This window comes from Ptychodera flava, unplaced genomic scaffold (genome assembly GCF_041260155.1).
Source record: "Ptychodera flava strain L36383 unplaced genomic scaffold, AS_Pfla_20210202 Scaffold_71__1_contigs__length_606264_pilon, whole genome shotgun sequence".
In the NCBI taxonomy this organism is placed as follows: domain Eukaryota; kingdom Metazoa; phylum Hemichordata; class Enteropneusta; family Ptychoderidae; genus Ptychodera; species Ptychodera flava.
The window spans coordinates 397,985-411,679 of record NW_027248393.1 but is presented as its reverse complement, the minus strand read 5'-3'; the positions used below and the strand labels follow the sequence as shown (position 1 = coordinate 411,679).

Sequence of the window (13,695 nt, the reverse complement as noted above, 5' to 3'; positions counted from 1 at the left end):
ACGGAAATCACAAGGACTGCCTGTTATCATCGCCAAATTCAAGTCGTGCAACGTCAGTAGGAAGCTGTATCGCGCAAGAATAAAGCTGAGGAAGGTGAAAACTGAAAGAATCGGACTTCATCCAAGTTCAAAAACTGTGTACATCAATGAAAATTTGACCAAGAAAAATGCTGAAATCTTTCATCATGCAAGAACTTTCGTGAAAGAAAGGAAATGGTACAGTGCGTGGACTCATAACGGCATATCCTTTGTAAAGAAAACCAAAGACTCGAAATTAGTTCGTTTTAACGATATTGGTGACAAATAAGTCTTACGTCCACATGTTTGCTGAAATGGGTGTTTTTTCCTTTTCCTTTTGTTTTTGGGCTTTGCTTTTGCTTTGCACCTCGTTTCTTTTTTCTGCCGTTTTTCCGTTTTCGTCAATGTTGTGTCTGTTTTTTTTTTTTGTTTTTTTTTGTCTCTTGTTCTCCTGTTGTGTTCTGATGGCACAGTAACAATACCTTTGGTCTATTTTCTCATACTTTACGTATATGCCTGCCTTTAAAGTGATCACTTTAAATTGTCGAGGAATTCGAAGTAACAAGAAAAGACAGAGTATTTTTTCGTGGTTGAAAAGGCAGAAAGGAGATATTTTTTTTCTGCAGGAGACATACAGTACAGCAGATGTAGTCACCAGATGGTCTAAAGAATGGAATGGACACTGCATTTTTAGCCATGGCAGTGCCCGTTCTAAAGGGGTCGCCATACTTTTCAGAAAGAATTTTGATTGTCATGTAAATGAGACCTTTTGTGACAAAAATGGAAGACTAAATATCACTCGCTGTACTATAGATGACAGATCTTATGCATTTGTAAATGTTTACTCACCAAATAACGAAAGGGAACAGATGCTGTTTTTTAATGATATGCAAGAATTTTTGGATGACTGTCAACTTTCTTTTCAAGACAACATTTTTTTTGGTGGCGATTTCAACTGTGTTTTTAACAAAGACTTGGACAGGTTTGGTGGTGCTGCCATTTACAAACCTCAAGCTGCAGAGATGCTTGAACGCATTTTATGCAAGTATGATCTGCATGATATTTGGCGCATTCGTAATCCAAGTGTAAGAAAATATACCTGGAGGCAACGTTCCCCTCTTATTCAGTCTCGTTTAGACTTTTGGCTGGTTTCTGATGGTCTTCATAGTGAGATTACTGACGTTGATATTATACCAGCAGTGCACTCTGATCACAACGCAGTCTTTGTTAACTACGTACTCAATGAAGCGCAAAATCAGCCATTGGAAACCGAGTACAGCTGACCCTAGATGACAATGGAGCTTTTTAAGTTTTATATAGGGACTTTGACAGTAAATTTTAGTAAGAGTCGTGCAAAAGAACGTAGAAATCTCGAAAAGGACATCAGCATTAAATTGCAAAATGCTGAAAGTTTGCTCTCCAGGGATATTTCCAATCGTGATAGCGCCAGTGCTGAGTATGAAAAATACAAAAAGATGTATGACGATATTAATGAAAATATTACAAATGGCGCAATTGTAAGGTCCCGCATTAACTGGCATGAGTATGGTGAAAAATCGTCAAAGCTCTTCTTTGCTTTGGAAAAGTCCAGATCTTCAAAAAAACATATGAAGAAGTTAAAAACAGGTCATGACGAGTTCATTACAAATCAAAATGCCATTTTAAATGAACAGAGGCGTTACTATTCCAACTTGTATTCAAAAAAAGACGTAGAGTTGAATGGAAGAAATGCAGATCTTTTCTTTGGAAATGAAAATATTCCACAACTCGATGATATCATGCGTGAAACATGTGAAGGTTTATTGTCCATATTTGAATGAGGGAAAATTGTGAGAAACTTAGCTGTAAACAAAACACCAGGAAATGATGGAATCTGTGCTGAGTTTTATAAGTATTTTTGGGAAGATATAGCTGACGTGTGTGTGGACTCTTTTAATTATTCACATGTTCATGGCGAAATGTCTCACTCACAGAGACAGGCCGTCATTACTCTTATACCTAAGAAGGATAAAGACAAACTTCTTCTTAAGAATTGGCGCCCAATATCGCTTATCAATGTTGATTACAAGATAGCGTCCAAAGCGATTGCAAAACGCCTTGATAATGTTCTCCCTCATATAATTCATCATAATCAGTGTGGTTATGTCAAGGGTAGAAATATTAGAGAAGCTATTCGCTCTATTTCAGATGTTATGTATTTTACGAAGAGAAATCACATTCCAGGTTTACTTTTATTTCTAGACTTTGAAAAGGCATTTGATACAATTGACTTTAAATATTTACAAAATTGTCTTCATGCGTTTGGGTTTGGCACTTCCTTTATTCGATGGATAAATGTTTTCTATTCCAACATTAGTAGCTGTACTATAAACAATGGTTATACATCTGGTTATTTTGATGTTACGCGTGGAGTTCGACAGGGAGACCCTCTGTCAGCCTACCTTTTCATAATTGGTTTGGAAATCCTTTCTATATCAATACGTGGTGATAGCGCCATCAAGGGCATTGATGTAGAAGGAAATTGTACTAAACTTGTCCAGTATGCAGATGATACAACTGCAGTCTTGGCGGATACTGATTCTGCCAAACGCCTCTTTTCCACTTTGAAGAGTTTTGAAATTGTTTCAGGTCTTAGAGTAAATGTTGACAAATCAGAGGGTTTATGGCTGGGCTGCTCACGTAACAACTCGGAAAAACCCTTTGGCATTAAGTGGCCAAATGGGCCGGTTTTGGCACTTGGTGTGTATTTTTCATATAGTGAGCAAGACTCAAATCAATGGAATTTTTACAGTCTCCTTAGAGACATACAAAACTCTCTTATATCTTGGAGTCGACACAATATTTCCATATATGGCCGTATTTTAGTGGTCAAAACTTTTGTTATTTCTAAATTTCTTTATAGAGCATCCGTCCTTCCTGTTCCGGTCAATTTTATTAGATCTGCCAATGAAATGATTTTTTCCTTTATTTGGAAACATAAAAAACCTCTGGTAAAAAGGTCAACTTTATTTGCAAATATTGATGAAGGTGGTTTAAATATGCCTGATATTAACACGATGATTGAAGCCTCAAGAATTACTTGGGTTCAGCGGTATTTTCAAAATAACATTTCTTCATGGAAATATTACTTTCGTCATTTTTTGAGAGACTTTGGAGGAGATTTTATTTTCTATTGTAATTTTCACCTACCTACACTGCAACCGTTCCTCCCAACATTTTATTTTGAAGTACTGGCAGCTTGGCAAACAGTTTGCACAGCGAATCGTCACATTGTTGTATGGAACAACAAAAACATCTTAATCGATGGTAGATCTGTATTTTATAAAGATTTTTTCAACTCTGGTATTCGGTATGTCAAAGATCTTTACAATGAGCATGGAAATCCTGTTGCCTTTGATTCCATTACTGGTAGATGTGTTAAGAATAATCATGTAAATCGTTTCAGATGGATGGCTTTAATTTCCAGTGTTCCTCGTAATGTAAAATTTTTGCTTTACAGGAAGAAAATTCAAACTCTGTTTTGCATTTGTCAGTTGCTATGCATATCACTGGATAAGATCACAGCCAAAATAATGTACTTACGATTAATAAGAAAAAATATCACTCCACCCACGGTTAAGTCTAAATTTTCCAATCGTTTTAGTATAACGGAAGATCAGTGGAAATATTTCTATACATTACCAAATAAGCTTCTAAGAAATGTGAAAATACGTGAATTTCAGTATAAAATAGTAAATAATGTTGTCTGTAACAATTACATTCTTTCTATTGTTGGTAAGCTTGATCATTCTGAGTGTACTTTTTGTGACCTTTTTACGGAGAAAACAGATCACCTTTTGTTCAATTGTGTTTTTGTATTACAGTTTTGGAGTGATGTAATTGATTGGTGGTGTACCATCACAAATGAAGAAATTAACTTTAGTCTGAAGGATGTTTTGTTCGGAATGACAACAAATAGATCAAATTTTATTGCCTTGTAAACTTGTTTTTTCTATGGAAAGTACCACATCTATAAATGTAGACTTCAGAAAATACGTCCTCGACTTTCAGTTTTTCTTATCGACTTAAAGGACTTGTTTGAAAAAGAACAGAAAATATCAAAAAGAAAAGGAGACAAGGATTTTCAATATTTCAAAAAAATTGGAATCCATGTATTCAATTTTTTCGTAACTGCCATCAGTTTTGTCGTCATTTTTGTTTTCGCTCTTTTTTTTGTAAGTTTTTCCGCTTTGTTTAATGTAATAATGTAGTTAAAAAAATGAATGAGGCATATGGTGTGGCATCCTAAGCTTCCATGCTACCAAATATGAACTTCACAGCTGTTGCTGCCAATGATTATAGGTAGAGAAGTAAATTTGACATTTTGTCCAAAAATCTATGCTCCATTGCATATGCCTGTATAAAAAAATCAGACCTCTTGCTCTATGGTTAGCGTATAATTAGATATATGTGCATGATTAATGAGGCACATGATGTGTACCATAAGGTCCACCATTCGACAAAATATGAACTGTATAGCAGTTGGGGTACTACCTAAAGGCATACTGTAAATTCAAGGTCAAAGGTCATCGAGGTCACGTGACATTTCGACAAAATTCGTGCTCCAATGGATTTGCCTGTGTACCAAAGATCAGACCTATATCTATTTTTGGCTAGCTTAGAATTAGATATGTGCATAATTAAGAAGCTCATGGTGTTGTACCATAAGGTTTACCATTCTACTAAATATGAACTGTAAAACCCTTGTAGCTACTACTTTATAGGCATATAAGTATATTTTAGGTCAAAGGTCATCGAGGTCACGTAACAATATGTCGAAAATATTTGTTCCTATAGTTATTCCTGTTACCAAAATCAGACCTCTGGCTCGCCAAGGATTAGATATACGGCTAGTTTTCAATCCGGTTCGAACCCACAACATACGATATCAGTCACCTAGCGGAGAGGCAGCAGACAGAACCGCACGGCTAAATCCCCACTCTAAAAAGAGTGGTTCAATAGCCGGCTAAGTTGTTAATTTTTTCTGTCTGCGACTGCTCCACACGTTGTAGAGTTTGTGAAGCACTCACGCACATACGCTAACTATCACACATCGCACACACAAACTTTTGTGCATAATAAATAGGCATAGGATGTGCTGGTCAAGTGACATTTTGTTAAGAAATCTTCACACAAAAATTTGTCCCTGTGTTCGAAAAATCAAAACTCAAGGTATATTTGGAAGATGGAATTTCATATATGCATAATTAATAAGGTGCAGGAGCATGGCAGGGTCAAAGGTCAAGTTCATTCTCAAAATTTGTATGTACAAATTGGTCCCCTGTTGGTCATTTTTCAGTAGTTACTAGCCCTCTTGGACTCTACATAGGCCCGTATAAGCCATTGCCATGGTTTAGCTGTAGAGGTATAGGCGAGGTCAAAGGTGATTGTAAAATCAGAAAAATTACACTTTAAAAATCTTCCTCTCAAAAAGGGCAATGTTAGTATCCTTCAAATTCGGTATGTATATAGCACCTGGTAGATGGTCTACAAAGTTTCTTTTAAGTTGACAGATTTCGTTTGTTCAATTTTCATGCACATTAGGTGGAACTAAAATTTAATTTCATAATAACAGCCAGGTCATTTGACAAATCAAAATATGAAGGGTCAGGTGCAAAAGTATTTAGTATGCCTAATAAGCTCAATGCAACGGTTTCGGAGATCCAGCTTTGCAAACCATTTAAGGAAGAAGAAGAGAAAAAAGAGAAGAAGTGACCCTGATTAAATATAATAGGGGCTAAGCCCCACAGGGGTTTTTCTTTCCAAAATTGTCCGGTTGCCAGCAACAAACACCTAATCAATATTGATACTCTGACACTGATTAATAGCCTACCTAATGATAAAATGTTCTAACTGCTGTCGACATGTTAATACCTGTCCCATCACTATTCTCACTAATTAGATACTAAGTGCGAAGATGTGGAGACCAAAAAGTCATGTTTAATCCTTCGATCACGATTTCTGCTGTTTTGGCGATGGGTGTATCCGGGTAATGCCTAGCATTCGCGCAACTGTTTATGTTGAAGGCAAGAAAAACTTTTAACTGACGGTACCCCTTCCAAGGCAATTGTGAATAAGGGTTGATATCTCATCAGCACAAGATTGTGCGTACCTTTTAACGATAAATTATTAATATCATCTCGGGTGAGAATAACTGACAATGGTACATATTTTGGTGTTATCTAATTTATCATAACGAACGACCATGACCGAAGGAAAACTCCATAATGTGACCAAAAAGTCTTATTGTTGAATCAATAATATTTTGTAATGACGTTAAAAATAATCAGAAACTGAAGATCTACGCGAGAATTAAAAGCATTGGAACAAAACATAGGGAAAAACCGCTTTTTGAAAGGTTATGCAAATTACCTATCACGTGATAGTTATATAAACAATGGTGACACTATGGTAACAAATATGTTCCACTATATCTAGGCTTTCTGAAAATATATAATTGACGGGGGTTCTGAGCTTATCAACCAATAAAGTATCGTTAGCTTTGAAAGGTCGATTTCTTGTCTTGGAGCCTTAAAACACTATTATGGTGATGACAATACCTTCTTTTAATAATGCTTATAAACAACAACCTATTTTGTGTGCTTCCCTGCAAGTTATAGTAAGACAGATGATCTGAAAAGTCTCCTACCTGCAATCTGTCGATTATAATACTGTCCTCTGGTATCCTCTCGTGAATAGCTACCAACACATTTTCGTAACCATCACTTGAAAGTTGAATCTCATTGCGGTCACAATTGACTACCGTAAGGAAATAAAGTAGGCATAATGTGACGTAGAGTTTCCAAAAGAAGATAGCGTTTCTTTCCTGGCTTCGTAGATACATCATCGGCAAAATTCAAGGCGGGCTCGCTAAGGCACGCATCTACCGGCAGGTGACAAGGCTTTGTCTGAAATCCTGACTCCAAGTGTATCTAATTTTTACCCAGTTGTCATTTGCATTTAATTAATCATTTATAAACACCCGTAGTTGAGATAACAATAAAGCATAGAAACAATGATAAGGCGTTGTCTTTGCCATAAGAACTTTCGTCGATGCCAACATCTTCTATTAATGCCTGTTGATTAGTACTCTTACGATAAGCGCCAAGTGTATTTATTTTGTGGTAAAGTGAAATAAAGTTTATGTGCTTATAGTATTAGGTAATGAGGGGATTATAGGCGTTGAGTTTCCTGCCATCATAATGACAAAGCGCTCCTTAATATGTGACCAAACGGTGTCCTGCTTTGTGGAGGGACTGTTACATGAAGAGATCAATACCTGTAAGCTCTCCACTGTAAAAGTACATTGGCACATGACCGTGTATACTCGTCGTGTATATAGCATCAACGGTGTATACAGTGGTACGACATATAAGGATTGCAACCCTTCTTTGACTGGCTGCACTAGCGAAGGTCTGTTTAAATAGTTCTATAGGAGAAAATTTACACCATATATTTCCTTGGCCGTTTTTTCCAAATCATTATTCATGTGCTGATATTCCACCGATAAAATAGAAGTCAAGTTATCATGAAGGTGAATTTTGAAGGCGCGCAATTTTTACATTCTTGCGAGGCAGAGCATAATCTCCGCTCCGCTGACCTACGAAAAATCTTCACGGGTAGCGCTAAGCTGTTGCCGTAAAGAGGCACATGGTTTACGACTGTTGCTAAATAGTTGTCCGATCGACCTGGTTGTGCTGATTAGTGCCAAAACATTCTTGAGTGCTTGCGTCAGTAACTGGCAAAACAGAGGAGTAACTCACACGAAACGAAGTCGAGTGTCTGACGCAGCACACATGACACGAATGCTGATACGACACAAGGAACAGGCGATATTGGGTAATAACCGATTTATCATATACCCATGCCCATATTTTACGGATTTTTTACTAATAGAACGAAAACCTTTAATTTTGAGCTTTACTTTATTACGCCTTGCGCATAAATATCAGAATATTTATGTGAACAGGCTTCATTCATAAAGTATACGACGAAGATGTCAACATCACGCGCGACATCGCTGCAAGTCGTCCATATCTCAATGAAACCCAAGAAGAAAGACACCGGGATACAAAAATCGTCATACAGAAGGAACATTTTAAGGTGCAATATGCTATTACAACTGTAACCGATCAAAAACTGCTCAGCTTTAAATCTATCCTGATTTCGATCGTCGTACGGCACGAAGCTCGCGCGGAGATTGGACGCCATTTTGTTAGTTTACCTGTAGAGTTGCCATCTCAACAGTCGTCGCGCGCGCGACATCGCTGTCACGCCACGCGCTCACTACCTGTTCGGTGGAGACCGTGCACAGTGCCGGCGCCGTGCGAACGGCAGAATGTTTGCTAGAACTTGACCCAAAAAAATACCATGGGAAAACATTTCAAGACTCAACGTGATATTTCCGTATTTTGCAACCAGAAATACCCGTGTTCCTCGAAGCCCTTCAAGTTTTTACGTCGGCGACATCGCTTCGCAGGCGGGGAGCGGCACAAGCCATTTGGGTTGTTTACGTTGTTTACCAACAAACTGCTAATGTAGTTCGGGAAAACTCTAAAACTGATGACGTTCACCGTGCATATCTCGACGTTTACCGTGAAATATCACGGCTGTTATTTTACGGTAAACGTCACTAGGATGTAGCAATATGGGCATGGGTATATGATAACATCATATTACATTGAGTCTATTCAGCAAACTGCTAACATTTTTTCAAATAAAAACAAGCTATATCTCTACATTTATGTGTGTGTGATAATTCAAGTTAATTTACTTTGCTTGAAGTTGAAGGTAAAAAGGGCATGTGTGTATAAAAATGATTTTTTTTAATTTTATTGATAAATGTGATTCCAATATACAAGGTGGTCTATGAGAAAAATTTGAACTCATATTTTCCGATATAAAACTAGCCAGTTCTATTCGTCTATTGAAGCTTGATTCGCGTGGAGTGTTTACAAGTGCACATATGTACATTTGCACATTTAGAATTTCACCAAAATTTGATCTCCTATACATGGAAGTCTATGACAAAATCTGCGAACAATATTTTCCCAGTATAAAATTTGCAATGTTTGTGCTTACATGGACTCTGAATAATTGTCAAATCGCACTTGAATAGAAGAGGGTTCTTAGATGTACATATGTGTACGAGGAATGCGATTTTTGGATTTTACCGAAAATGTTAATCCATTATACAATGTAGTCTATGAGGAAACTATGGATATTTTTTCCAATAGAAAACTAGGTAAATCTGTATATATGTGCGCCTGATTATAATATTGATATTGATGTATTTGATTAGACTAGGATGGCTACAATTGGATGTGTGTACAAGAAATCGGAATTTTGATTACCGAAATGTTGATTCACTATCCATGGCGGTCTATTAGAACTATACATAATTTTCTTCCGATATAAGTCTTGCTAAATCTGTGTATTTTACAGACGTTCTAATGATGTACTTGGTTAGACTAGGTTGGTACAAGTGCATGTCAGCGCAAGATATTTGATTTTGGAATACAGTGAAAATGTTGATTCACTCTACCTTGTAGTCTATGAGAAAACTACGAATAACACATAGGTTATCATCTCCCAAATTGTTAGTCAAAGGTTGTATTACCTGAGGGGAATAGGGAAATAGGTTTGAAGACGCATAGGCATATCAATTTGAACCCAAGACATCCGGGAGAAATTGCTCCGAATCAGAGTTGGAGTCTAACTCTGAACGACAAGGCACGAGTGGACAAAGCATTAGAATGCCTTGGACAGATTGAAAAGTACGACGAATCTAAGTTTCATTTGTATCTATTGAATAAGACATTATCAGTCTTATTTTGAACTTTTCAGGTTTAGTTATTTTATAAAAAATGGAGCGACCCCGCGCCTGAGTGTTTCCGTTCAATGAGTAAAACACATACATTGAATGTTTTCGACCCGTGACAGAACTATCATTTGTATCATTTTATCGGAGCACGAGAAAAATGATGCAATCGATCTATGTTCCCGTGCATTTTCAGAGCATAAGAATCCTGCAAAAAAAATGATGGTTTGGCCTAGTCTGTACATGTTTGGAATGAAGAAAAACAAAGAAAGCTTGCCGCAGCATTGTTTAGTCGCCATTTTTAATCGATTGTGTAGGTACCGGAAGCTTTCTGCCGCAAACGTTTCCAGGTGAATTGGGACGTAACATCGACTCTCATCCTTCTTGTAGTTTTATTTTCAATATTTGGCACGAAAGCAGTTATACGCTAGTACACCTATTCAGACAGCCTGACAGGTCATTCCTATTTACTTGATCGGAGCGGCCGTCAGCCGTAAGCGTATCATGCCACGCTGCGATACCGTTGGTGATCTCGTGAAAAAACCGGGCCGTTGTTTGGATCTTGTTTGACACGACCATGTCGCTAAACGCAAACTAAAACATTTAGGCTCTATAATGTTCTCTCGTTCGCTACGTGCTGAGTGTACGTTCTGAGCAAAGGAATCCCTTGCCTCACAACCTTACGGATATGGGATGTGCGAAGGTGTAAAAGCTGTTTTACCGTATTAAGATAAGGCGCGTCGGCTGAACTTCTAAAAGCCGAAAACGTTAACCAATATTGGTAGTTGGAAAAGCCTACTTCACCAATAAACGACCATGCTTATTAGTTTTGGTGTCAAGTTCAATATTACCGCGTAAATCTTGACAGTCACACCCAGTTATCACAGATTACACACTATTTGCATGAAAACAATCATGAACTTGCCTGGAAAAATGACATAATGCAGACTGTGTCTGTTAAATGTACCAATAATTTTCTTGTGGCTGATTATTTTCTTAATTGTCATCCAACGAGTAAATAAAATAACGACCAAGTTAAACAAAAGACAGCAATGTTTGTGAAGATGGTAAGACCTGACGTCGCCTACCAGAGTGATAGTCCAATCGTGAGCCAAATACGTAAGTGAGGACTTGTATCCGTGCCTTATTAAGCATGGACCTTCGAAACAGCCATTGTGACACGTTTCACATAATAAGCGCATCAAGCAGGTCTCATCCGCTAGAATTGGAGAGACTGGCCTGATCACCTTACGTCATTTTTCAAAAAATAGATATGTGAGTAGATCACAAATTTATCATCTTTGAGCAAAATATGCATGTAGGCCTGATACGCGGTGGCAGGATGTTTACAGTAACAGTTTAATAGATAGTGGCGACCGTAAAAGCCATTTGGCTTTATCCGGTTGACACCTTCAGTCAGTACCTTATCAAAGAGGGCTGATTTTATGATCCACCAACACATTTGCTGTTCTAACAGTCTTGATGATAAACAATAGCAGACAGAGCGTTTGAAATGCAAATCGGAAGTGTAAATCATACAGCATCAATAAGTTCTAGAATGGAGGGATTTTTTACCTTCATGCTTCTTGTCGCGGTATTAGTGATGTATCTGACACGTTCGCGTTTCTTGATTAAGTACTCGGCTATTTTTACAAAATAAATTCTTGCCATGCTGTTTCATTAAGGGAGCCTTTCAGTTAATATGGTGGGTTGGCCCTTGGAATTGGGGAGGGTCACATTTTACAAACCTGCCCTAGGGTAGGGTCACATTTTCATTACTAACTTTATTTTGTATGCAAAGTCTGAATGAATTGTGTAAAGAAACTTCAGAACAATATTGCCATGTATAGTGAATCAACATTTTGGAGAAATTCCATAGCAAATTTTGTACGCATATGCACTCGTAACCACACTTTTCGAATCAAGTACATTTATGTCGATTATACTACGACTATAAATGCAGAGATATTGCTGGTTTAAGATTTCAAAAAAAATTGTTCATAGTATTGTCATATCTCTATAATTCCTTGTGCTGGTATGAAGCCATTCTCATGTTTCCCTCCTTTCCGATGCCCGCATCCATGAACGTGAGAAAAATTCCTCACATTCCTTCCTTTACCTCCAAAATAATAGAACAAAAAACCTATCGACACATATGTGGCACAAAGATACCAGAATGAAGATTTGATGGCCGGGTATTTACACGTTCACACACCAAGTAGCCTATGATCGAATTTCAAGACATTTCTCAACTACACCTAATTTATTAAAAAGGTGTATCAGAAAAGTAAAGAAACTGGAAAGAGAGTATTCTGAGAGGCGCTATGCTGGTGTGTAGATCTGGGTATAACCCCGTAGTGAGAGTAGTTTTAGTCTTTGACTCAGTTTATAGTTTAGTCTAGTTAGGGGCATCCTGGTGTCTCTCCCTTAGCAGTACATTTTCTACCACCGCATATCTTTGTCTCCGTGTGAGTACATAAGTTTCACCAGTATTTCCCAGCTTAAGTTCCCGTGTACCTCGAGCTTATCCAAGCGGGTAAGGTTCCCCGAGGACCAAGAGATCTACGTGGACGTTCCCCACGACCTTCCTCCTTTTTATTTTGACAGTATGTTCATAGCCTCCTTTATACAGTGGAACCACATTTTTGGTAAGATTCCAAAATCAAATTTCTTGTACTCATGTGCACTTGTAGTCACCCAATTCTAACCAGGTACATCTATGTCAATTATGCAATGTTTATAAATGCACAGATAATGCAAGTTTTATATTTGAGAATAAAATCGATAGTTTTCTCATAGGCTCCCATGTATAGTGAAACAACATTATAGATGAAATCAAACTAAGAAATTTCCGGTATTCACATAAACTTTTTACCTCGTACATTAACACAAATGTTAAAACGTATAAAAGTACAGATAAGGCTAAGTTTTTTGGGGAAAATTGTTGATAGTTTACCAAAAGACCCTAATGTATAATGACCGAACCACTATATCAGCTTCATCTTGGCTTCTTATAGTTGCCATAAATGATGACAATTCCTGGAGGCATGCTTGAAATTCAATGACCCTTGAAAATGCTCTCCTGAAAAATTGCGGCCAAATAAAAAAAACACGGCCTTCCCCACTTATTTCTCTCCAGTCCCTTAACTTAAAAAACACATCCTACATTTGTACAGTCAGCATTGTTATTGTTGAAATTTGAATTTAATCACGGACAAGAATTCATTTTTTTAAAATAACAATAATCATTAGATGTATATAAACAATGTTGACAAGCAGAATACTTGGCATACAAACATGCAAAAGGAGTTTGACAAGATATGCCCTTGAGCAAAGAAAAAGAAAACTTACTGTATGACCAACAATTTCAGTAAATTTCCTTTTAATATTTTGCTGTGTAACATAACAAAACAGTTCAATGCAGCCTAAAAAGCCCCTCGTTTTGTCCAATGAAAGAGGGCCCAACTTTTCGTCACACATACGCGAAGTACGCGTACAGAGGGTCGAGTCCACCTTTCACGTCATGTTTAAAAACTTCGCCGAATTTCCTCACAGCAAAGGTAATATTTATGAAAGAGTTGCAGATTCCATTTCCCTTACATGTTGCCCTTTCTATAATAGTATTTTAGCAAGAATTTCAAAGAGGAATTCCAAAAATACCCTAGCGAAAATAGTCATGAGCAAAAATAGGTGAAAACAGAGTCAAGAGCCAAACGATCGTTAACTCGTCATCTCAGAATTAAGAGATAAACAATGGCGTCTTATTACCGAACAGGTTGCACACTTCTCTCAGGTTCAATTTTTTTAATTCTGAACAA

The 13,695-nt window shown here is 37.4% G+C and overlaps 1 protein-coding gene across 1 annotated transcript in view; it reads right to left on the bottom strand.

The window, feature by feature from the left end:
• LOC139128812 (calcium-activated chloride channel regulator 3A-1-like) overlaps window positions 1–6,932 on the bottom strand; it is an 86,120-nt gene extending 79,188 nt beyond the window's left edge. Inside the window, exon 1 of the mRNA XM_070694521.1 lies at window positions 6,707–6,932. Within this exon, the coding sequence (XP_070550622.1) occupies window positions 6,707–6,904 (198 nt within the window). The 5' untranslated portion in view covers window positions 6,905–6,932. The remainder of the gene's footprint in view (window positions 1–6,706) is intronic.
• Between the last annotated feature and the right edge of the window lie 6,763 nt (window positions 6,933–13,695).